The sequence below is a fragment of the Vombatus ursinus genome, unplaced genomic scaffold, assembly GCF_900497805.2.
Source record: "Vombatus ursinus unplaced genomic scaffold, bare-nosed wombat genome assembly UNPS02014793.1, whole genome shotgun sequence".
Lineage (NCBI taxonomy): Eukaryota > Metazoa > Chordata > Mammalia > Diprotodontia > Vombatidae > Vombatus > Vombatus ursinus.
Window position 1 is genome coordinate 20,955,764 of NW_020954571.1, and position 26,098 is coordinate 20,981,861.

At 34.6% G+C, this 26,098-nt stretch overlaps 1 protein-coding gene across 10 annotated transcripts in view; it reads right to left on the reverse strand.

Annotated features, from left to right (window-relative positions):
• The window catches only part of CHD9 (chromodomain helicase DNA binding protein 9), a 247,294-nt gene that overhangs the window by 33,557 nt on the left and 187,639 nt on the right, over positions 1 to 26,098 (reverse strand). For all 10 annotated transcript variants that reach the window (XM_027869724.1, XM_027869722.1, XM_027869720.1 and 7 more), the window contains 9 exons: positions 23,249 to 23,359; positions 21,130 to 21,326; positions 20,461 to 20,660; positions 18,319 to 18,478; positions 17,738 to 17,827; positions 16,102 to 16,205; positions 7,215 to 7,332; positions 3,000 to 3,057; positions 1,534 to 1,576 (listed from right to left, as the gene is read on the reverse strand). In XM_027869724.1, coding sequence (XP_027725525.1) covers positions 1,534 to 1,576; positions 3,000 to 3,057; positions 7,215 to 7,332; positions 16,102 to 16,205; positions 17,738 to 17,827; positions 18,319 to 18,478; positions 20,461 to 20,660; positions 21,130 to 21,326; positions 23,249 to 23,359 — 1,081 coding nt within the window. The remainder of the gene's footprint in view (positions 1 to 1,533; positions 1,577 to 2,999; positions 3,058 to 7,214; positions 7,333 to 16,101; positions 16,206 to 17,737; positions 17,828 to 18,318; positions 18,479 to 20,460; positions 20,661 to 21,129; positions 21,327 to 23,248; positions 23,360 to 26,098) is intronic.

A 26,098-nucleotide genomic window follows, 5' to 3' on the forward strand; every position in this document is an offset into this window, starting at 1 on the left:
CATGACCCAAAAAGGTAACTGGGTGATAGAGCATGGAACTTCATGTTAAGAACAGAGAACAAAATTAATTTGGTGTTAAAAGAACAACCAAAGTGTGCTTTAAACTATAAAACCTCAAAACATTAGTTTGATTAAAAAAATTGAAAAAATTAAACTCTTAATTCTATGAAAATCTTTGATCCAGTAATCAATAGCAAATTTAAAATTCCATTAATCTGCCAATAAGATCTCTACATTCAGTAGAGGATATGGAACATAAAAAAGTCCCAGAATTAAAGAATCATAGGATTTCTGAATCAGAAGGGACCTTAGAATCCATCTAGTTTGACCCATAACTTAACAAGAGGCTCAACTGAAGTAATATTTGTAAACTGCTTAGCACAGTGCCTAGCACATAGTAGGCACTATATAAATGTTCATTCCCTTCTCTTACTATACAAAATGCTACTATTCCTTCCCTAAGAGGACAAGAACAAATGTAACTTGTCTTCTCTATGACAATCCCTTAAATGTTTAGAAGACAACTATCTTGCACCATCTGTCTCTCCTTCAAACTGCTCCCCACAAATGTTTTGTCCATGTGAAACGCTCCGAGTTACTTATCCAATCATCCACCCTTGTAACTCTCCAGTTTACTATATTCTTCTTAAAATATGGTAGCTGGAACTGAACTAAGTACAACAAATATGTTCTGACCAGGAAAAGTGAATAAGGCTAAAGAGATAAAGAGTCGCAAAGACTATTATTTCATCAATGAATGTAACCAATCTAAATAAAACTCCCCTCCAGCCTGACTTGTGCCTCTCAAAATACTGATAAAGGTGCATAGAAGTTTAGGGCTGGGAGGGACCTTGGAGATCAACTAGTTCTACAATTACAATCTTATCATAGTATGAGAGTCAGGTAAGGGTTAAGTTTCCACAAAGATAGAATAGTGCTGAGAGTACAAAATAACCAAATTGTTTCAATAGAAAGAAACAACTGCACTGCAGGTGGGCTTAGCCAATAAGAAGTAAGCTGGTAGGTTCAAGAAAAATGTAAGTTTAGGATAAGGGCCAATCCGGCTCAAATCAATTGGGGTCAATGACTGGTCAGCTCAAACTTGCTACTGCGCATGCTTAATTAGCTAATAAAACATTAACTGACACATCCCACATAAAATTAGAGCCTCACTGACAGATCATTGGATGCATGGTAACATGTTTAAATACATCAGGGAGCAAATATATGAGGTGTGTATGAGGAAGATTGTGACCTGGAAGAAAGTGGGCCAACCAGCTTTCTGATGGGAGGGCTTGCACCTAAATAAAGCTTCTCTCGCTTCTGTACTCAGTGCTCACTCCTCCCTGAACAAGAGTGCAGCCTGCTTCAGGCCAGAAACGTAAAGGCTTCCTTCAGACCCTCCTGTAATAAATTTTGCTGCTTTGACATTCACTATTTCTCAAGCGTGTTTCTAACAATAGTTTATCAGTTAAATAGCAACATGATATTGGAAATTCACAAAAAATCATTAAAGAAATAAATGTATTTTACCTCCATCTGCTATTACAAGATCTCCTGGTGATGAAACATCATCCTTTAAAAATAAATCAAAATTTTTTGAGTTAGGGTTATCATATGGTCATAAATTATAAGCAAGTCAGAACAATGAAGTACAAATCAAGAAAGAAAATATTGTAATTTTAACAACAGAGGCTCTTCTTTGCTTTAACTTAGAAATGACAAAATTTTACTTTTGTTATCTCCTTTTTGCTGATTTCATTTTCCTTTTCTTTCTCTTCCTTCTAACTGGCCTCCCTGAGACATCCACTACTGAAATTTTTTTTTCTCTTATGCACTGTTTTTTTCTTTTCTTGTCATTTCTGCTGGCTCTTTTTTTTTTCTTTGGCCCCCAATTGAAAGTTTTCCCAAAGACCTGACCTCACCCCTTCCCCCATTCTATTATCTCTAAACTTACTGGGTGAGTTCATGTACTTCCACATACTTTCATTACGTAAATTCAGATTACTCCTGAATCCTTTTCCTCAGGGCCTGAAAGTTATGCCTGTGTTTTATGTCTGTATTTCAATCTTCCATAAGATATTTCTATTTGAATATGATACCATTAACTTAAATTCAGCACATCCAAAACTAAACTCATCAGGTACCTAACAAAAATCACATTCATTAAGTTGGAACTTTCCAAGACAAAAAAGGAAAAAAAAAGAAATCCTGAGGGGCTTTAAATATGTATTTTAATAGAGATAAAAGTCAATGAATAATGAAGACTAACTTTAAAACATTTGTTAATCATAGTTTCTTTAACTATTGGTCAAAATTGAAATTTGAAAGTTATATGAAAAGGAAATCTAGTGATTCCTGAAAACAGTGCAGAAGTGACTCTGGGATCTCAAAATCTACACCAGTAGAATATAAGCTCTGTCAGGTCTGACAAAGCTGAAAAGTTATCAGTATGGATCCAGTGACAGAATATTTGTCTGTCACCTGTATACCAGCTTAATGAAGTTAGAAGAGTCTCATTAATAGGAAGGCTACAACTTGATGAATTTTTTTTTACCCACAGCAACTCCCAAAGATAATCTAGTAAGGCACAGAGTAGGATTGCATTTGTAGATTCAGTACCCACACTAAAGAAATTTCAGAAACTTCAAGTATTAATATGAAAAGGAATAATTATTATAACTTGTTTATAATGATAAGCTTAAATCTTTGATACTAGTCACACATGACAGTCACATATTACTATGTAAAAGTGACTATGACAAAAAATAAATGTGAAGCTGCTTTTATACTATTTATATTTGTAACCATCAATGACTAATGTGCCTCAACTCCAACTTAAGCAAATACTTGCTAAAATGACCTTGCTTAGTTATCTATCTTGAAACAAAAGTGTTATATAAATTGAAACTATAGAGTTACATGTGAAAATAAACCATAAACTGAATGGAAATCAAGACAGCTGTAATAGAGGATTTTAAATATGATATAAAACATACCTCTATGTCATCTTTAAACATAGCTGGAGCTGGTTTATATTCTGGGTCTTCCACATCCCTGTAACATACCAATATGCATTACAATTACTTCCATGCACAAGGTTCACTTTAATAAGACAAACTGTAAAAGTCTAAATGAAAGAATTATTTGGTTCATTTTCTGTAACAGAAATAGATCCCATAACTAGAAAAGGCAAAAGATAGGGAATTTGAAATCATCCTCCAAATAAAAGAGACTAAGAATGCTACAGTAGGAAAGAGGTTGGCTCAAATCACCACCCATTCCTTAGGCCAGTAGTTTCCAAACTTTATGCAGTAATCTCTCTTCTTATCTCTAAACAAGAAGCTTTTTTTTTCCATAAAATGATCTGCACAAATGATTTTCTTACTAGTATTTTAATAAAATTAATAATTTTTAACAATTTTATAAAACAGAATCATCTTAAGCATACAATTACTTACTTAAATTCATTAAAAATCCTTTAAAGTTCATACTTATAACAAAAATAATTATTATCACAGTAATGCAATGAGTGGGCCTGTTTTTTATCACATAGATGATATTGTTATTTGTAAATGTTTTTCAACCACTAATAATTTGCATTATTATAATAAACCAGGAAATTCTTTCATCGTCATAGTTAAAATATAAGAAGGTTCAAAAGCTTGTTTCAACAAACTATCATAAAACAAGTCTTTTAAATGTTCTTGTTCAGATGGAAGAAAACTAAACGTATATTCATCCATGGAAAATGAGTTTCTTATTTATTTATATTTATACATATCTAGGTCTTTAAAATAAGATTTGATTCTATAGACTGATGAAGTGATAAATAAGTAGGTTTTTTACTTTCTTACATATAATTTGCAGAGCAGGTATTTTTTACACTGGGAAACATCAAATTGTAAATTGATTATCTATAGCTATAACTTCTTCATAAATGTAGTTACCTTATTTTTTTCGATCACAGTATGAATGTGAAGATCTTATGATTGATTTAGAGTACTTGTTTTTTTGTTTTTGGGGGTTTTTTTTGGTGAGGCAATCAGGGTTAAGTGACTTGCCCAAGGTCACACAGCTAGTATGTGTCAAGTGTTTGGTCTGAGGCCACATTTGAACTCAGGTCCTCCCGACTTCAGGGCTGGTGCTCCATCCACTGCACCACCTAGCTACCCCTAGAGTACTTGGTTTTAAAAAAAAATAGCCACTCAAGTTTCAGGACATATTTTGTTATCTGAATGACTCTGCTTAATATTTATTGCTACTAGTAAGAAAAATGGCAATATCAAAGTAAACCCAAGTACTTTTACATAAGAAACTGGTGTGCTTTTCCATAATACAGAATTACCCTATGCTCTGCACCTATGTTGTCATGGAATTTTGCAAAGAAAACCATCTTTTTAATCGACTAGCATGAAGGTGATTAGTAACAACTTGAAAAACTGTAGTTAGCTCCACCTTCATATTTCTCATATTACAGGTGGTTATAAAATATGAACTGTGTCCAAATTGCATAAGGAAACCACATTTTAAATTAATACTTGGAGTTCGGTATTTCCTCCTGGAAGCCACTGAGCTCCATGACAGGCTGAAGTAAATTTTCCTACATATCAATTTTTTGTGAAAAAAAAAATAAAATGAAATAAAATTCTTTTGATGTGGCATTGCAATGAATAGGCTTGCAAAGTAACAAATCTTCCCTACCACCAATTTTGCTAACATGTCATTCATATGTAATTGAATGAGCATATTTAACTATATTTTTTGCTTCATCTACTTGTAATGCAAAGTAGCAAGATATTTAGTTTCCCAACTGATTTTAAAGGTCTTCAGACATATGGGTAATCTCCAAATGGAACCATTCAAAGCTGTTTTTCATATAATTCACCAAGCATCATTTGGACTTTCTTAGAAGCTGCAGGTTGCATCACAGTTTCTCTTATGGAATGAGACTTTTTACACTTAACACTTTTGTAAGCAACTTTAAACAATGCAAGCAATCCTTCTGGTATTATAGACATGGTTTCTGACAAAGTATGTTTTGCCTTATTTCCTCTGGAAAAATTATTTTGTCTTGCTGATGTATTCTGCATGCATACTTCCAAGATATTGTTTCAACTTATTAGGTTTTATACTATCTTCAGTTAAAGCATTCATACAAAAAACAAAAACATTTGTCTGTCCTCTCTACCAATAGCAGTACTTGGGAATCTTAGTGATCAATATAATGGACTGCATCTCTTGGATTTGAGCTATTGACTTTGTGTTAATCTATATTTCTGCTACTTAAGCTATCTCTACTGTGTTTGCTTCAATTATTTTTCAGATGCTCCAGTGGATTTTTTCTTCAAAATAGTTACATATTTATCCATGACTAAGAAATGACATTTCATTTTAAAAAATGAAATGATAAAAATTTAAGAAAATTAAATTGAAATTTAATTGCTGAATATGTCAAATATTATTTATACATATACATACACACACTCTCTAGTCATTTTAATATTTTTAAAGTTACAATCTGGGGGGAAATCAAGTTATTATACTTGCCAAAATGAGTGACATTGAGAAATATAATAGATATGGTGCTTTAACCTCCAGAAAGACTACTGAGCTTTGAGTCTATACTAGGGGTGGGGAACCTGTGGCCTTGAGGCCACACGTGGCCCTCTAGGTCTTCCAAGTGTGGCCCTTTGACTGAACCCAAATCACAGAACAAATCCTCTTAAAAGGATTTGTTGTATAAAACGTGGATTCAGTCAAAAGGCTGCACCCAAGGACCTAGAAAGCCAAATGTGGCCTCAAGGCTGCAGGTTTCCCATTCCTGGTCTGTACCCTTCATGCTCAAATATAGCAAGCAGCATAATGACACACCTCATCTGTGCCATAAGTCTAGGCTGACTAACAGAGATGGTGGCAAATTGTGTTAAGTGTTGAGAGTTAAAATATGGTGACTCAAATTTGACATCATTTGCTCATAACTGTATTAAATAATCACTGACTGTATTCATCGTTGGAATACATTTGCTGTTTTAATGTCACTTTTGTTGAATCTGATTTTAACCTTTTTTTCATTAAATAAAGCAGATGTTTTTATGTGGTAATTGTATTAGAAAATAACTAATAACTTAGGTCAAGGGTGGGGAACCTGTGACCTCAAGGCCACATGTGGCCCTCCAGCTCCTCAAGTGTGACCCTTTGACTGAATCCAAACTTCACAGAGCAAATCCCCTTAATAAAAGGATTTGTTCTGTAAAACTTGGACTCAGTCAAAAGGTCCCACCCCAAGGACCTAGAAGGTCACCTGTGGCCTCAAGGCTGTAGGTTCCCCATCCCTGGGTCAGGCTATTCCTTTGCTTTCCCGAAAACCGAGAAGAGGGTTTCATGCCCTGCCAGTATGAAAAACTGCCATTTTGAGTTGTCATGTTGCTGGTTTCAGAAAAGTAATTCACTTTTTTCCTCCTAGTGAGAAAAGGATGATTATGAAAGCAAATGAACAGATTATTTCACAACCCTCTATGTCTCACGTTCTTATCCTTTCTTCCTCCTTCTCATATACTTGGCATGTTATGATACTTCTGTTATGGCCTCAAACTACTTGCTTCAAGGAAGAAGATGAAGAATTCACTAAAAGAGTGGGTGTAAGTTGGTAAGGGTTGAGTTTTACTTGCTGATCACACATGGCCGTTATATTTGCCTCACCACTACAGCACAATTAGTGTCTTGTAGATGAAGGAGGATAACAATTATGATTACTCAAACATAAGAAAAGGGAATTGTGGTTAAAAACATTTTATATAATCATTTCTTCTGACCCTAACAAGAACTCTGTGAGGTAGGCAGTGAAAGTTCTCCATTGTACAAATGAGGAAAACAAAGCTGAAAGTTTAAATAGTCAACCTGAACTTTCACATCTAGTAAGAGGAAGAACCAACCTTCCAACCCAGGTCTATCAATTGTGAATCCAATAATCTTCTGATTATACCAATCATCTTTTTTTTAAACATGCTCACTTAACAAAAAAAATAAGAAGTTCTCCGGTTTAAATATAGTTTTGATACATATTCTGAGGATCTTATTTCTCCTTTATTTATTATTTAAATAATTATTTAACATCACCACTTTGTATTTACGTAGTATTGGCTAGAACATAGAGAAATATAGATTCTGCTTTTAAAAAGCTTACACTGGGACAATTTAAGAATTGCACATACCCATCCATGTAATCATTTGCTCTCTGTTCAGCAGCAACTGCTTTCTCATCAGGTTTTCCTACTCGTTCCAAAAAACATAGTGATGGGTCTGCTCTGATCGTGTTGTATTTTTCATAGCCTAAAAAGTTCCAACAATTATATTATTATTGTTATTTTTCTTTATTAAAGATACAGTAAACCAAAATGATTCGTTGAATCCGATTATCATAAACTCCTTTAGGGTAGAGACTGTGTTGCTTTAATCTTTGTATTTACATAGAAGGTACTTAATTAACACTGAACTGATTAAAAAGATATAGGGGTTTTAGTGGGCTGCAAGTTCAGTAAGTCAACAGCAGGACAAGATAGCCAAAAATGTTAATGTCATTCTAAACTGCAATGTGAGGTAAAGTGATCAAAATGAGGGAGATAATGGTCTCATTCCATTTTGTCCTGGTCAGGACACATTTTGAGGTATTATGTTCAACTATGGATGCCACATTTTAGGAAGGATATTGGTAAGACTAGGAGGATGAAAGGAGTCAACAACACAGCATCAGCTGAAGTGAATCAGGATGTTTTAGCTTACAGCAGATTTGGAAGGGAGAGGAATGGACAATACAGTGTCAAAATATTTGAAAGATTATAACATGGAAAAGACATCTGATTTTTTCTGCTTGGCACCAGAAGGTAGAATTAGGAGAAATAGGTGGAAGCTGCTGAGAGGCAGATTTCAACTTGATGTATGGAAACACTTCCTTATCACGACAGTCATCCCTAAATAGAAAGGCCTGCCTTTGGAAATAGTGGCTTCTCCTCGTTACAGGTCTCAGACGAAGGCTAGATCATGACTCTTTATAGGGTAAGTTGTAGTGGGGATTCTTATTTAGGTCTGGCTTGGACTAAAAATGGCCTCTGAGGTCCCTTCCAATTCTGGGATCCCACATGACTCACAACATCTCTGAGTCCAGGACGTCCATTACTACAGAGTTCATTACTACTAACAGCAGCCTAGAGAGAGACAAAGCCTATGCTTTGGCTCCTGATTTTAGCCTAGTCAAAGAGTGTCAGCAATACAGATTACTGTAGGCTCTAAGGAAGGAATAAAGCAAAGATTTCAACTTTCATCAGCTCCCCAAAAGGGGAGACAGTCGAGATTACTATTCCCTGAAGTATTAGAGCAGGGAAAGTCATTAATACAGTTCTAAGAAGCCTCCAGCAAAGAGTCATTGCTTCAGTTCCCAGAGGCTCCAACCTATCTGACCACTCCTCCACCTCCTTTGCTGGCTCATCAGGGCTTCTTAAACTTTTTCCACTAGTGACCACTTTTCACCTGAGAAATTTTTACGCAACCCTGGATATATGAGTATATAAGATAGGTATACAAATCAAACATCTACTGATAATAAATCATAAAGAAATTTATTTTAAAACAATTCTTTGGCATGCATATAATCTTACCATTTATTAAAGAGGAAAGCAAATTTGCATGCTAATGAGATGGATGTGCTTGTTTATTTTTACATAAAGAATTAAATCTTGGCAGAGTATTTGATACTGCAGGACATAGCACATCTGATATTTTTCAGAGTTGATCGATATTTTGATTTTATAATTGTCAATGTTGAGAATGCCACTTCACATAAATACACAGTACAAAATGGCAGAAGTCTATTTAGAGCCATTTCAGAAATTGTTGGAAATTCTGTCCTAATTCCAAGAGAAAATTCATTTAATAATTTTGTATGTAAAACACTGTAAAAACTGCAATTCATAACATACAATAGTCTTAAATCTGAGCTGAGGTGTTTTTGGCAGTGTTTACTGGCAATACGTGGCGTCATGGCATGCGCAGTGCAAAGTGCTCATGTTGAGTGTTCAGAACCAAGGCTGCAGTGAAGTTGTGTGATGCAATGGACAAGGACTGCCAGAAACACCTTAGATTCATTAATCATTTGATTTTGAATAAAATTTTGGTTGTTGCACATTCAGAAATCTCTTACTATTGCCAAATTTTTTGTGACTCTTCATTCAGTTAAGCAACCCCATATGGAGCTGTGACCCAGTTTAAGAAGCACCGATCTATATCACATCCCAGAATTGTGGGTGTTTGCCAAAGTTCTGTTCTAGACCCTCTCACCTCCTCTTCTCTCTGTATACTCTTTCTTACTAACTTCATCAGTTCCCATGTCTTTAAGTATTATGTCTAGGCAGATGACTCAGATCTAAATATCCAGTCCCAATCTTTCCCATCAGAGATCTTCCATAAACAATTCCCTACTGGACATTTCAAATAGGATCTTCCAGTTTGCGGAACTCAAACTCAACATGTCCCAAACTGAACTCATTATCTTTCCCCACATATCCTCCCTCCTTCCAAACTTTCCTGTATCTGTCAAAAGCACCAACATCTATCTAGTCTCTCATGTTTATAATCTCTGTATTATCCTTGACATCTTGTTCTCCTTCATCCCACATATTCCATCAGCTGTCAAATCTTGCTATTTCTACCTCCACTTCTCTTACATCTGACTCCTTCTTATTTATTTAGCTACCACCTTGTTCAGGACCTCATCACCTCATCACCTCATGTTTAGATTGTTCCAATAGCTTCCTGACTGGCCTCTCAGACTCAAATCTCTCACCACTTCAGCTCACCCTACACACCGATGCAAAACTAATCTTCTTTAAATGCATATCTAGTCATGTGACTACCCACTCAACTCCAGTGGCTTCCTTTTGTATTTACGACAAAATACAAATTTCTCTACATAGCTTTTAAAGCACTTATAACCTGGCTCCATCCAATCTTTTCAGTCTAAGTGGACATTAGTCCCCTTTCCACACTCTGTGATCCAGCCAAACCTGCCTTTTCTGTTATTTTCATATGACACTACATCTCATGTCTCTTGCCTTTGCTCTGGCCATCCTGAAAGTCTGAAATGCACTCCCTCCTTACCTCTCTGGCTCATAGAAACCCTTTCTTCCTTTAAAATGTAGCTCAAGCACCATCTACTACATGAAACTTTTCTTCATCCCCAAATTGCTAATGCCTTTCCTCTCAAATCACCTTGTGTTTTAATTAGTTTTTATTTATTCTCTGTATGTTTATTCTATACACACATACACACATGTACATATACATACATGGGCATAGATGTATGTAAAGACACATATGTATATGTGTGCATATATATTCCCTATTAAAATTTAAGCACTTGCAAATAGGGATGTTTTTATTAATTATATTTCTATCCCTAGCATGTAATACACAATAAATGCTTTAAATACTTATTGATTGAATTATAACTCTAAAAAGATCATGAGGTAGGGACAGGACAAGGTGAAAAGATAACATAAAGAATGATAAAGGATTGAGGATGATATTCTAGAAAATATAGGGAGCACGGAATATTTTTTACAGTGGCTTGCATAGAATGCATGATGTTTATCTATGCTCCAAGTACAGGCTAGTCTCATTTCTTAATGAGAAGGTAAAAGAACTTGAAGAACACTTCATGCTCAAGATTATCAAGGAGAATGGTATTTCTTTTAAAAATAAAGAGGTAAAAAGAGGCTTAATGCAACAACAAAGAAAAGGTTCTACAAATGCAGAAGGGATTCTTGATCTGTCAGGAAGTTAAATGGTGAATGGATGTGACACAGAAGAGAAAAGAAAGTATTACTACTGAACATGAGAGTCTACACTAGGAGGAGACAGTTGGTCCCTCTCAGGAAACAGGCGCTTGCCTTCCAAGGAATAATTCTAAAGATCCTTATAGATAATTCTATAGATCCTTATGCAGGCTGAGAGAGCAAGGGTCAGAGGAAGAAGAGAACAATGTGGTAGCTGGTGATTCTATTGAGGGAAGAGTAAAGCAGGTTTTTGCCTCACTGATGACAACAAAAGAGAGGTCGGCTATTTCCCAAACTTGATAAACAACTTCCTGAAACCAGCTAAACATGATGGCAGCTACTTACTTAAGGTGATTCATATAGGTACAAATGATAGTCTGAGAAAGGAATAAAAAAAATACTGCTAATAATTATGATTTATTGGAAAAGAAACTGACGACCTTGGGGGCAGATAGTGTTTTCATCATTACTGCTGATCAGACACAAGTACTTCAGAAATAAAGGCAGATGAAGAAAATAAACAGTTCAAGAAAATGATATGTGTGAATGGGATTTGGATTTATGTACTGTAGTTTCATCACAGAGCTGACGGGTTCCTAGCCAGAGAAATGCATTTGCCTAAGAAAAAAGAAAAGGATACATATTCAAAAATATTTATAGCATTTAATTTTACTATAACAAAGAACTTTAAACTAAGGGGGCAGGGAGCCAATTGGGGAATGGCTAAATAGATTATGGTATATGAATGTAATGAAATATTATTGCACTGTAAGAAATGGTGAAAGTAAAAATTTTAGAGAAACCTGGGGAGACTTGTTTGAACTTATACAAAGTAAAGTGACCAGAACCAATAATGTAAAGATAAGCAACTTTGAAAAATTTAAGAACTCTGATCAATGCAAAGATCAACCATTGTTTCAGAAGACTGATGAAGCATGCTACATACATTCTGATAAAGACATGATGGACTCAAGACACTGAATAAAATATATTTTCTAGCACGGTTAATGTGGGAATTTGTTTTGCATATTTCTTAGAAGGGTTTTTTCTTTTTTTTTCAATTTAAGAGATAGGGTTCTTGGGCAAGAGGGAATTAGGGGTAGAGTTGCCAAAAAACAAAACAAACAAAAAACCAAACTAGGGTCATTGAAGCATTTTTTAAAAAATGCTTAAGAAAGGAGACCAGCAGGAATCACAGATAAGTAGAATGGCTTTGAAAGACACAAGGTGAACTTATTATATACTTAGAAAAGCAAGTCATACATAATAGAGACCTGCAATTTCATGTGTAATCTATATGTGTGTATACTATATATGGAAATGCTCATTTTATTTGGTGACTGTTAAGTTCAGAATTAAAAAATAATTCAATTGCCTAGTGTTCTGAAAATCTAATCAAAAGGACTTCAAATTGAAAAGGAAGTTGGAAGAAGAAAACTGCCTGTGTATATTCACTAAGCTAAATATTATCAGGAATAAATTATAATATAAGAAAAACAGCAGAAATAGCCCAAATTTACAGGAAACAAAAGCAAGGGAGAGAAGCCCCCAGTCCTCAGATGGGTCTACAACTTTTAGAAAACATGAATAACAATCAATGAATGACTTTGGGGAAGGCACTTAATATCCCTTGGGCCTCAGTTTTTACTCAGCTGTAAAAGAATTAGTTTACATGGTCATTGACATTCTGTCCAGTCCTAGATCTATGATCTTGTAAACTAGAGTTCTTAAAGCAAAGAAAGACAGCCTCAGGGATCACTGAGACTTGGTGAAATGAAATCTACAACGGGAACATAGCCCTAGAAGGGTATGTGTGATTCAAAAGGAACAGGACACATTAGAAGGTCACCAGTCTGATCATGTCATTACACAGTTCCAAAACCTGCAGTGGCTCTAAGATAAAATATAAACTTCTCAAGTTGGCATTTAAAGTCCTCCACAATCTCACTCCAGTCTGCCTTTCTGGGGTTATTTTATATAACTTCTCTTTATGAACTGTATGTTCCAGCTAGTTTGTCTCACTCGCTATTCCCTAAACTAAGAGTATTCCAGCTCCAATCTCCATGCCACTGCATCATACTCCCTGGCTCACTTTTGCCTCTTGGCATCTCTGGCTTCTTTTCAGCTTCAACTCACGTACTAACTCCCAAGTGTAGCTTTTCCTGATTCTTGTTAGTTTTGTCTCTGACTTCAAATAATTACAATTAGGTTTACAAGTCTTATCTCTCTTCCCTTATCCTCCCCCCCTCCCAATAAAAGTAAACTCCTTGAAAGCAGGGGCTGCTTTCTGTTTTGTGAATAGGATATGCACATTAAAAATTCTTGCTGGATTCAACTCAATAAGAATTTATGAACCACTGACTATATGCCACAAACTGGGCTAGGCCTGGGAGACACAAAGACAAAAATGATAACTGTCCCTGCCTTCAAGGAAATTCCATTCTAGTGGAATAACCGATATTCCAGTTGATTTGGACCACTATAGGGGTCAGTGTGGTGGGGAGCACGTGAGTAAAGTCCAATGGAGGCAGAGAGACAGAGGACATGGATATTATCGACACATATGCTAAGCAGGGTGCAAAGGCCGGATTCAGTAGCAACTGAGAGGATCTTCTTAAATTATCTGGATGTTTGCTAGAGTTCCTTCTCTGCCAAAAGCAAGGCAGCCAATAACTTCCTGACTTATCTTAGATATTTCAAAAAGTAGAGTACACAATGAGAGGATTAATGGTGTTCAACTTGGGCACCATATTTTCAGAAGCATAACAAGTTGGACACTTCCATGAGTAGGGCATCTGGGAAGGTCAAGTACTTCATTATCATGTTATAGCAGAATTAGCTGAAAAGACTGGGAATCTTTAGCTTGGAAAAGAGAAAACTATTAGAAAATATAACTATATTAAAATACGTATATGGCTATCATGAGGAATTTGACCTCTTTTGTCTGGATCCAGAGGATAGAACTGGGTAAAAGCTGCAAATAATCAAATTTAAGTTTGATGTAAGGAAAAACTTCCTAAAAATTAGAGCTATTTAACAGTGGAATGAATTGCTTCACGGGTAGTGGAATCCTCCTTCTTAGACATCATCAAGCAATGGCTTAATGACTTTTTAGGAATGTTGTAAAGTGGATTTTCATTCAAGTCAGAGTTGACTAAGATGGTTTAATAGCCCTTCCACCTGAGATCCTGTGATTCGGTGAATTTTGTCATGGAAAACAACAATTCCAAGTTCAAAAGAAATTTTCATATACAAGTATTCTAATAGGGCAGCTAGGCAGAGCAATGGAAAAATACTGGGATGGAGTTAGGAAGACTCATCTTCCTGAGTTCAAATCTGTGTGACCCTGGGCAAGTCACTTAATCCTGTTTGCCTCAGTTCCTTATCTGTAAAATGAGCTGCAGAAGGAAGTGGCAAAACCACCCCAGCATCTTTGCCAAGAAAACCCCAAACGGGGTCACAGAGAGTAAGACATGACTGAAACTGATGAACAACAACAAAATCCCAATAGATGAGGATAAAAAGATGAACAGTCCTTAACCTCAAGAAACTTAATACAGACAAAGATAAGAATATCTATACTAAAAATTAGAATAGAAGAAGTACAGAGTGCTATGAGATTTAAGAAGAGTGAAATAATTTCCAGCTGAGAAGGACCTGAGTTCATTCTTGAAGGTGTTCAAGAAGTGGAGCTGGGGAGGAGGGAATTCTAGGTATTAAGCAGGTATTAAGCATGAACAAAACTATGCACACAAGAACAGGCAGAACAGCATGGTTTGGAATATACATTACATGATGAGGAGAAATGAAATCTAAGGTTGGAAAGGTTGGGGTCAGGTTGTCAGGGGTTTTGAGTGGCAGCCTATTTAGTAGGTAGAGGAGAAACACATAATTGAGGTTGTGAATTACTAAGACAACCCTGAAAGAAAGGTTAGAGAGTTAAACACCCAGAGGGATGTAGCCTATTATGATATTCTGGAGAAGGGGTAATAATAAGAATAAAAGTAACAATTCAGGTTTATATAATGGTTTAAGGGAGACAAAAACACTCCAAATGGCCTTGTGAAGTAGTAAAAAGATAGAATAGGTTGGTGGTGGAAGTGGAAACAGTGGGAACAAATTCAAGAATGGAGTAGATAGAATCAATGGGACTTAAGATCTGATTGGATGTGAGAGATTACAGAGAGACAGATATTAAAGATAATGCTGAAGTTTTAAACTCAGAGACCTTGGAGAATGGTGGTACCATCTAAGGAAATGGCGAATAGTTCAAGCTTAAGCCTTTAGATTTTACAAAGCTCTTTTCTCACAGTGTTATGAGATATCGATGCTAAGCACTATTACCTCTATTTTGCAATACAAGAAAAATGAAGCTCAGGAGGACTGTTACTTTTTGTGGGTCGTACAGTTATGAAGTTATTGAGAAGGGATTTGAACACAGGTCTCCTGACTTCAATCCAATATTCTTTCCACAAGACACATTCTACCATACTGGAAGAGGGACTAGACTTTGCTTAAAAAAGCTGTTAGATTCAGTTTTGTATATGCTGATTTTGAAAAGTCAAAACAATGAGGAAAAAACCTACAGTAGACAAACAGAAATATGGGGCGATAGATCAAACCAGACATAATGGCAGAAAATATGTATTTATATACATACTCTCAGAATCATTTGCATGGAAGTTAATCAAAGCTCAGAGACAGGATGAGGTCACTAAGGGAAACAGTACAGAGAGAAGGGATAGAATGTTACTAGAAGGTTATATTCCTGATCTTGGGCAATATAGATTCCTAAAACTTTAGATGTGGTTGTTTTTCAGTCTGAAATGTCCAGTTTTTTATAGATGTGACCAAAATCATCTTAATAAAGTATAAATTATATACCCATATGCTCTAAGTATAAAGTTTTATTAAATGTATATACATCAATTAAGCAGAACTCTATGGAAAACCAGTCACATACATTCCGTGTATTTAAGAGATCTGTAGGACAAGGGCACCATCTGAGGCCTAAAGCCCAAGAGGTTCCCCTAGGAAATAGGGCTGGTACATAGAAGCATAAGAATGGAGGATAAAGTCTTATATATTTGAATATAAGAGGTAGCAGACTAGTTGAAGAATAAAGTTTGTTCACTGTTTTCCGTAAGTTATCTCTAACTATATAGGTGAAATCAATAAAATGCTCTAAATGAACTAACATATATTAAATTAAGAGCTGTTTGTATTTCATTGCATAAAGAAAATGCCCACACCACTCTGCCCTTTTACTTACCATGTTTAAAAACTCCAATAAGGAGAGATTTATCTGCATCAAGATCCCACCACTCAGCAGGGACTTCAGAATGGTCTGGCTCAGGCACCCAAACATCAATGTCACTAAAATATAATCAGCAACAGAGTAGACTTGATTACAAGTCAGAGGAAGAAGATGATTATGTAGCAATCAGAGGGCTATGATTAGAGTTCATACTGTAATAGGACTTTGACTAGGAAGAAAAGCAATTCCTGAAATGTATTTAAAGTCTTTTTTCAGTGGTGATCCAAAACGGTGACATCCTTAGGCCATATTTGTTATGTGATTTAAATATGCTTCTTGATTTGCACGTTTATTTTTTTTAAACTATCACTATTCAAGAGTATAATTCTTATGTCCTGGAAGCAATAATAATAACTAACATTTATACAGTGCTTTAAGGTGTGCAAAGTTCTTTACATATATATGTGTGTTTGTGTATGTATATATATGTATGTATATGTATATCCTCACAATAATGCTGTGAAATAGGTGCTGTCATCAGGCCCATTTTAGAAATCAGAAAACTGTGGGAGATAGAGATTAAGTGATTTGCCAAGGACCATCCAGCTATTAAGTATCATATGCAGAATTGGATTTAGGTCTTCCTGAGTCCAGCCCTCTATCCATTGTGCCATCTAGAAGCATCATTCAAAATAATATATAAGCATCCATCCTTGATCCAGAAAGAATAGATATCTTGCAAAAAAATTTATGGTAAAGTAAATTTGTTGGTAAAGTATATGGTAAAGTAAATCTGTTCTCACTTACAAACATAACAGGGACATGTTCCTCTGGAAAACAGAAACATTACTTTAAAGCCAGAAGAGATCTCTGAAATTATCTAGTCCAACATCTTCAATGAATAGACAAGGAAACTGAGGCTCAGTTTTTAAGTGACTTGGTTCAAGGTTACACAATTAAGATGAGTTAGTCATTGGACAGAGTAAGGATTGCACCAAAGAAAGCAAAACTAAAAAAAAAAAAAACTACAAACGGAATTTTCTTCAATTTAATTTAGCAAATATTTATCAAGTGCCTACTATGCATAGAGCACTGCACACTAGAGGGATACATGGTAGGATCATATGTTTTCTCAGTGTTGGTTAGCTTATGGAACCCTGTTGACGAGAGAGAGAGAGAGAGAGAGAGAGAGAGAGAGAGAGAGAAAGAAAGGAGTGTGGGTAGAAAAAGAAATATGTAAACCACAGTTTGTATATAAAGGCAGTTCACAAAAAAGGTGTTCCTTTATGGAAGGATAATCAGCCTGTGTGATTGTACCTATCTTAACTAGTACCAATCAAATGATTTACTATGTAACTGATGACATCAGGATCTATTTTCATATTAATTACGGGATTCATTGTTGAAACTTGCCTATTGCCACATAGCCTAAGAGGCAAGATAAAAAGAAAAAAAAATTCTGTAGATATGATGAATTTTGCTCCTTAGGATTAATTTGTGATTTAATAGAATTCTTAACTTATGCAATACATTTTGGCAAGAGATACTTATGCTGAAATTTTCATGTCATCTTCTATTTTCAAAAAATGAAAAGCTTCAAAATCACATCTACCTACATAAATGAAAAATATGAAAGATTCATTTAATTCACCTTGCTTCAACTCCATCAAATACTTTCTGGAACTCATTACCAATGACTTCCTGTTTTAAATAATACAGCATCCGCACTCGAAGCAAAACCCTAAAAACAGAAAGTATAGAAATATCAAGACTATGTAGCTTCCCATTAGGTTTATTTCTAAAAAGATCTATTGTAATTAAAAGAACAGTCATCTGTGTCAAAATTAAGGAGGCATGTTAGCTCTTCATTATAAGGTTAAGAATAAAATAACTACTAACATCTTCTTTTAACTAAATGCCTTTCCCATGCCATATCATATTTCTATGATATTGAGGAATGTAATTATTTAAACTTTAAGATTATAAAGCAAATCAGAGATACTTAATATATGCTTCGGTTCAAGGATTAGGAAATAGAGATACAGAGAGGTATAGCAACTTGCCTGATTGCACTTCGTAAGATCAGAAAAGGACTCTCAGGTCAAGTCCAATGTATTCATTAAGCCATGCTGCTTCTTTACTATGGACTAGTATTTTTATGGGATAGTTCATTTGTAAAGACAGAAAAAATGGATTTAAAAAAAAATATGTTTGAAATAGAATGCTACTTACTTATTACAATGATGTTTTATGTGTTTTTTATAGCCTTCATCTTGCAGCAGATGCTCAGGATTATACTTTCGAAGCCATTCTGCTTTATGGATATCAAATGTGCTTGCTTGAGTTTTCACTTTCTTCCCTTTTCGGCCCCTGGGGACAGGCGCTGACAGGCCTACATAAAATGAGAAAAAATGTGGAGTAAATGATAGTTTATAGAAATTTCATAATTTGAAATATTTTCTCAACTTTAAAATTCAAAGAAAATATTTGAAGTCTGTGTAGAATGTGCAAAGTTCTTCAAGAATTTTAGAGACAGTTCTTAGACTTTAGCCTGATACTTCCTAGACTGGTACAAATACACCTTTCAAGTTGTATACTACTTTAGGTAGATAAACCTAAGTAAAAGCCTACATCTGAAATATTTTTTATTGTACTTATTAATTCTCTGGGCTTCAAATTAAATATCAAATACATTAAAGTTATTCATTTCCTCAAAAGCTATCAACAATTTTATTTGGTCTAATTAAAGGATTTTTCCCTTCTCAGCTAACCCTTGGCTTGGAAGTGTAAAGTTTTCTAAGTGCCTTCAAACATTCACTTGATAAGGCTACCATACCAGAGAGGTAGGGCAAATAACATCACCACCTTTTAAATGGGGAAACTGAAGTAACATATTAAGTAACCTGCCCAGGATCATTGGCTACCAATTGCTAATTATTATTGATAATCAGTAAGCTTCACAGGAAGCACTGCTTATGTTCCAAAGTGTTTATTTATATAACTGAATATGTCAAGGATCCACAATTTCAACAACATGGGTGCTTCCTCCATGCATACAGATGGCAACCCCTTGTATACCTTTGCTGATGGTCTTTAAGAGCTGCTGTGAATAAAAAAAATTCATCACCTAGCAACCAGACTTTTGGTGATGTGCCTTCTAAACACTGCTGGGCACGTAGCTGGATAGACAAAACCATAATAAATGGGGTCAAAATAATCTTGAATAAATAAAACACACATATCTTAAAAGAGATGCTAAAATAAGGTAGTAGGGAAGTACCATAGACAGCTGAATGGACAAGAAAAAAGCTGGCATAGTACTCAGACTGAATAGTCAGCTGCTGACTAATTAAGTTAATTTTACTTTAGTAGGTTTTCTTTTTCCTGTAAAAGTTATTGTTCATATTTTTAAGTAGTTTAAATTGAAAACTAACTAAAGCTTGTTAGCTCCTCAGAGATTCATGTACTCTGGCAATTTGATTCATTCATTTAATCAATCTTTATTAAAGCTCATTAGTTATTTGATATGACAACACTATGAACTGTGAGAATACATTATATATACTATGAATATGAAATAAGAAATAATCACATTCTCTTTCCTCAAAAGTCTTACAATCTAATACAGGCAAAAATTAGCATTCTTAAGTCTTTATGTATGGCAACTAAAGGGGAAAATAGTAATATCTTCTTTATCTAATATTTGAAAAACTTGATGGGAGTTCTTCACAGACAAGTTTGAAGCACATCATTATTTTTCAAAGCAGCACAGAAACTTTGTTCTTAATCTTGATATATGTGAATTCAAATGATTTGTTTTTACTATGCATTATAAGAATTTAAGGTATTTATTATAAAATTTTACTTATCACTATATCTGCTCAAAATATGAAGAAATTATGATTATTGAGGTAAAACTATAAAGTTCAATTTTTCTTGTTAATAGTTTATAAACGTAAATTACTGGCAAAGTTTAAGAGCATGTAACCATGCTTTTTAAAATAAAACTGACAAAATCATTTCATAACTCTTAATACTGCTAACTCTGCGATTAGAAAGACAAATTTCTAATTATCTTATCTGAAGACAAAAGCACTTTTAAAAATGTGAATTTATTTACCTTATTTATATGATCAGATATTTACAATAACAAGCAAACTGGTTGAATGATGAACAATAATTCTCAAAATGCAGAATTTGAAGCACAGAGATGAGTATGAGTAAGCTAAGATCACAGTGGTTAAGTGGTATGTAAAACATACTCAGTAACTACAACTCCTACACATTTTTTTTGCATTAAACTACATTTACAGGAGTTCTATTTTTTAAACTGGTTTGGTTTAGCTTGTCATATCAAAAAGGCATGCTCTTTACCCAGATGATTTTGCAATTCTCTTGTTTGCCCATCCTCTGTAGGGGTAATGAGATCCCATATGAAACCTTTAATCTTCTCATCTCCTCGGTAGTGAACAAGGCAATATGCTAAAAGAGCTCGGCAAATGATCTCCACATCTTGTTCATTTAGTTGTCTTTTAAATCGACCATGAGCTAGAATCTCTCTCCATCGACCCCACCTAGTCCAAAGGCACATTAATATAGTGTTAAAGTCTAATAAAAAAAACTCACAAATAAAAAAAGACCATAAAATTTGAAATAAACACTATAAGTAAATAATTGTGATTATAAACATATGCAAATATTTGGTCATTTTGTTATATTAACATTTAGTTACAATATGCCAGGAAAAATTTTTCTCTTCTTCACACAGGTATATGATATAATTTCTTGTACCATTTAAAACTGTGAATAATAAATTTTCTACTCTGGATTACTGAATAAATATCAGATCCAACTGGAATTAGAGAGCTGTACTTTACTGATACTTTGTGTATATATTAAACTAATATTAAGAATATTCACCATTCAGATATTAAAATACATAAAGCACAGATGTTCCAACAAATTTTATTGATCCCACCCAAAATAAAATGTATTAGTGCATGTAATATATAATAATCATACACATAAAGAATAATATTTTACCCATAAACTAGCAGGTTTTTCTCCACTCGAAAGCATTCTGTCCTTCCATAGCCACTGGAACGGTCACATGGTCTACGGAGTTTGGGCTTATCATCTCCTTCACTTTCAACTTCAGACAATTCGGCCAATTCATCTTTCGTGGCACTAAAGGGTCTTGTTTGTTTTCTAATCCTTGGGGTGTCAATAACTAAGCTGTTCTATAAAATTAAACAGACATTACTTGAGGTTCCCTGTATTTTTCCTACTTAAGACATTTTTACATGTGATTTGTCAACAATAGATTTTCTGTATAAATGTTCAAATTTTAGGGATTCCTGAATTATTCACAGTAGATATTGATTATTTTTGACCAAGGGTAGGGCTTACCCAGTACCTGTAAGCTGGATACAGCTCATCTGGATTCATACAATTGCTGGACAAGTATGAAAAATGGCTGACAATCCTCAAGTCCCAAAAACTCAATTCTATCCTTTCCCCCTACTTATGTTTCCTGACTCTAATAGTAAAACCAGGGAGGAAAGCAGGAAAATTCAAAATCATCTCTCTAGGCTAATTTTATTTCTCCTTCTGTACTTGCTTGAATTTCATTAATGGAAGGTTTCAACAGTAGCACAACGAACTATCTCCAAGAGAACAGCAATGAGAAAAGTGAGCAAACAGCTTCTCGATGAGATGGAAGTCTTCAGTGAAGTGAGAAGTGGCCTCAAAGCCAGGAAGACCAGAGGTCAAGTCCTGCCTTTGGCATGTGCAATTCTGGGCAAGTCATTTAACCTCTTGGTGCTCGAGGCAACTCTTTAATACTATAAATTGGAGACAAAAGTGCTGACCAGAGAACTGTTAGAGTTCCTATCCCTTTCTAAGATAAGAGTCACATTTTACATTATTTACATTATGCCAATCTCTAGCAGAAGCAGAACTTAAACTTACAAGTACTCATTCTGCAACCATTATTTTACTTCAGTACTTCAAGTTTAAAAAGAAAAATTATTGGTATGGGAATTTTTTTTATTATAGAAATAAACTGAAATTCCTCCATGCCCAAGAGGATGGCTGTAACCTCAGAGTCATACTGAACTACTTTCTTTCCTTCACCTTCCCTTCTTCCTACCCCATCCTTCTTCATTTCCAAACAGGTAACAAGTTATGCTAATTCTACTTCCATGGCATTTGTCCTTTTTCTTTGTCTCAGCTAATATGGCCACCACCCTAGTTCAAGTCCTAATTATCTCTCACTTGTGATAGCATCCTAATTGGCTTTCTGTTCTCCAACCCACCCTCCACATAGGGGCCAAAATTATCCTTTTAAAGCACAAATCTGAAATGTCCCTTGTTCAAAACCTTCAGTGGCCTACAACTTTTCCATTCTTATTTCATAGTACTTCCCTATATTTCAACACACAAGACTGCTTGATGTCCCCCACACTTTACATACCATCTCACACCTCTGTATATTTCCATATGCCATCTCCCATGCTTGAATGCACTCTCTCCCCGCCATGCACCAGAATTCTCCTCTTTTTTCAAGACTTAGGTCAGATACCACCTTCTCTGTCCACCTTCCTAGTCCTTCCAGTTGTTAGTATTTTTTTCCTCTCTTTTTACCTTGTATTTAACTTATCTGTTTATGTATGATATTGCCCCATAAAATGTAGGCTGAGAGCACAGATTGTCCAATTTTTGCCTTTATATCCCCAATGACAAGCATATTGTCTTGTATATTAAGGGTTTTTAACTGAATGGTCTGAGTTGCTGTCCTGCCTCCCTGCCCCCCTCCAAAAAACCATACTCTGAAACATCACCTATGCGCCAACTTTCGCTTAGTTAAGTTATTCCTTGGAAAGCCGACATATGTTTCCTCTACCGAGTCCATAATAAAAGTCTTAATAGCTTACTAGGTAGGACCTGTCAAACATTATACTCTGTTAGCATAGCCTTTGAGAAGTCAGGATTATTTCTGTACTATGGTGAGGCATTAAGCTGGTAGGCCTTAATCTGGGGAAATAGAAATGAACTCTCCATTATATTTATGCAAAAACTGACTGAAGTAACCAAAAAATTAATCATCTCAAGTCACTGCACTCTCAGAAGAGGAACATTTTGGAGGAAAGAGAATACTTACTCTGCCACTAATGGCTTCTATATCAATTTCTGCTTTCTTTGCCCATTTCTGCCAGAAGTTGGGATCATCTAAGGAAATATCAGTCCGGTTTCCAGAAGCCACAAAACTTGCCTGAAATACACAATTATAGCTCTTAACTATTAATACTGACAGGAAACTTTTACATGATATATTTAAACAAAATCTCCTCAGGATACCAAAGTTCACTACTACTCAGAACCTGGGCTCTGAGTATATATTCACTTGCCTATTAAAATATTTCTCACGAAGTATGTTGGACAAAGTACAAATTCTGCTTAGGGCAGAGAGTTTTCCACCAGTTTAGGCAGCTGTTTTACACTATTAATATTGGGTAGTTTCTAAGTTCTTTGTAAGCAAAGAACACAACTTTTCTCTGGTAAGCATGAGGTCGGGATCCATCCATGGTAGTTTACTCAAAATAGTAACTGACAAAGGGGACAAAAATGAATACAAAACAGTTCATTCAATTCCCTCATATACCACAACCATCAATCACAGTTGAAAACTGCTACTTTGTTTTCATAACACTTTAAGGCAAATTTTGTAAAAAAAAAAAAAAAAAAGTCAAATGTTAGATAAAATGAAAATGAAAACTATCACTTTATTTATTCTCTAAATAGGATAGGATTTGAAGTTAGTACAATACATAGTCTAGGATAGCAATTTCTGTTATAATTCATACCTTTTCTTAATATAAGAACAAGTAATCCAAGACAGAAAAATTGAAGGGTTTTTATACATATGACAGTCAAAGTTTCAAGAAACTGACAGTCTGATTTAGAACATCAGAACAAAAGTGCCAGAAAATATTCCAACTCTTGTGGCAATACTGTTAAGATTCCCATAAGATGATATTCAAAGAATATGTTTTAAATCTGCAATCTATGCTCATGATGCCTAATTACTACAGATAAAATTTAAAGATAATAAAAGTTTTCTATTTTATAAAAAGACAATTCTTTTTCTTAATGGAATTTAAGCATGTTCCACATTTAGGAAGTTAGGATGAGCAAAATCATAACCCTAAGAAGAAACAGTATAGTCTTTTGCTGAAATCCAAGCTTGTGCACATAATACCGTTTCTAAAAATTAACAAGTCTATTCTTTTAGTGGTTTTATGAGACTGTGCTACTAAGTACGTTTACTGCAACTATTTATTTACTGCACCTATCATTTTTAGTAGAGGGGTATTTGGAAACTGCACATCACTAGTAGAGTCATCCATGAAACTGAAAGGAGAAATGTCTATTTTGATCAAACAGACTTTAATGAACTTTCGAGCTATTTCCAGTGACCATAACAGTGTTATCTCCATAGTAGGCACTTAATAAATACGTGTTGAACTGGATTAGAGAAGAAATTTACAATAATACAGGACTATGCAAAAGTGCTGTTTACATTTTAAAAAATGGAAGCTAAAACTCTGAATGTTATATATATATGTATATACGCATATATATAAAATTCTAATTTATATAGTAAAGCCATACTAGTTCAAAATATAAAGCATAGCCAAAATGACACCATCATTCTGTGTTAAAATAGACATCTGGAAAACATGAAAATTCACTATACTATAATGAATGTTTTTAAGTTGACCAAATAGCACAACTGGTAACACAATTATATCTGTATACAAGAAATAACTTGAATATTTAATAAGGACTTAACTTTCTTGATTATGAAATGAATTTCTAGTTTAATTACTGAAGATATACACACCAGTATCTGCACATCCTTTTAAATGCACATCTCCAAATTTTTTGAACCTAGAAAGAAGTGCACTGAATGCATCTCAGGGAATTTTATTTCATATTGAATTTTCATTGATATATTCCACTTAAGTGTTACCAATCTTAGTGAATGATCATTTGAATTAAATGATTTGGGATCACTTAACATGAAGAGCCACCATAAAAATTAACACTGTAATTCAAATAAAACAATCAAAATTTTGAAACATATTACTGTCTGGTTGTTCACATAAAATCTATGTCATATAGGTCACCTGGGCTAATTTCTCCTATTCTCCTGCTAGATATAAGAATGCCAGATGAAACAGCAATTTCTCAAGAGAAACTCAATTTTGTAATTTAGAGTGAATGGATTTTATGCAAATCCATTTATGATGACATGTACACCATGAAAGGATCAATAGATTAATTTTTTAGTTAAGCAAGTTTAAGTCTTTTAGCTAATCCAGGGAATTATCTTGTTAACTGACACATACCTTCATTTTAAAAATTCAAAAAATTCTCTAGGACTGTAACAATGGATAAAGCCTACATAAATTAAAATACCTGTTGTGATAAGTGGAAGATGTCATCAAGTACTGGTTTACCGACTGCTTCCAAATGTTAAATTCTAATATCCTAGCTCCCAATAAATCACATTTCTTTAAATGCATTCCTTCAATCATTAAATCCCTTTATTATTTGCAAGAGAAGACTTTTAAATGGTGAAATCCATCTTCCTACAACAGAAAGTAGCAGAAAGATAGTAGGGGCCATGTGTTTTCATAGAATGGCCCTTTCATATAAGCAATCTGAAGCATGCTCCATATTGTTTTATGTTTTGCTTTGTTTTAAATTAAGCTGTTTATAGGTCCCCCTCCCTCCACCCCAGAGGTTAAAAAGTAGGAAAATATTCTGTTTTTTAAAAAAATTTCCTGATTGCACATCCCTAGAAAAATACTGGATTTTACAAATTTTTAAAGGACCAAAAAAAAAATTGAAACAAGGCATAGGTGATAGATATTCAGTTATAAATGAAATTTTCAATAATAGGTTTTAGATGTGAAGCATTTAGGGAATAAAGACCACACCTAAA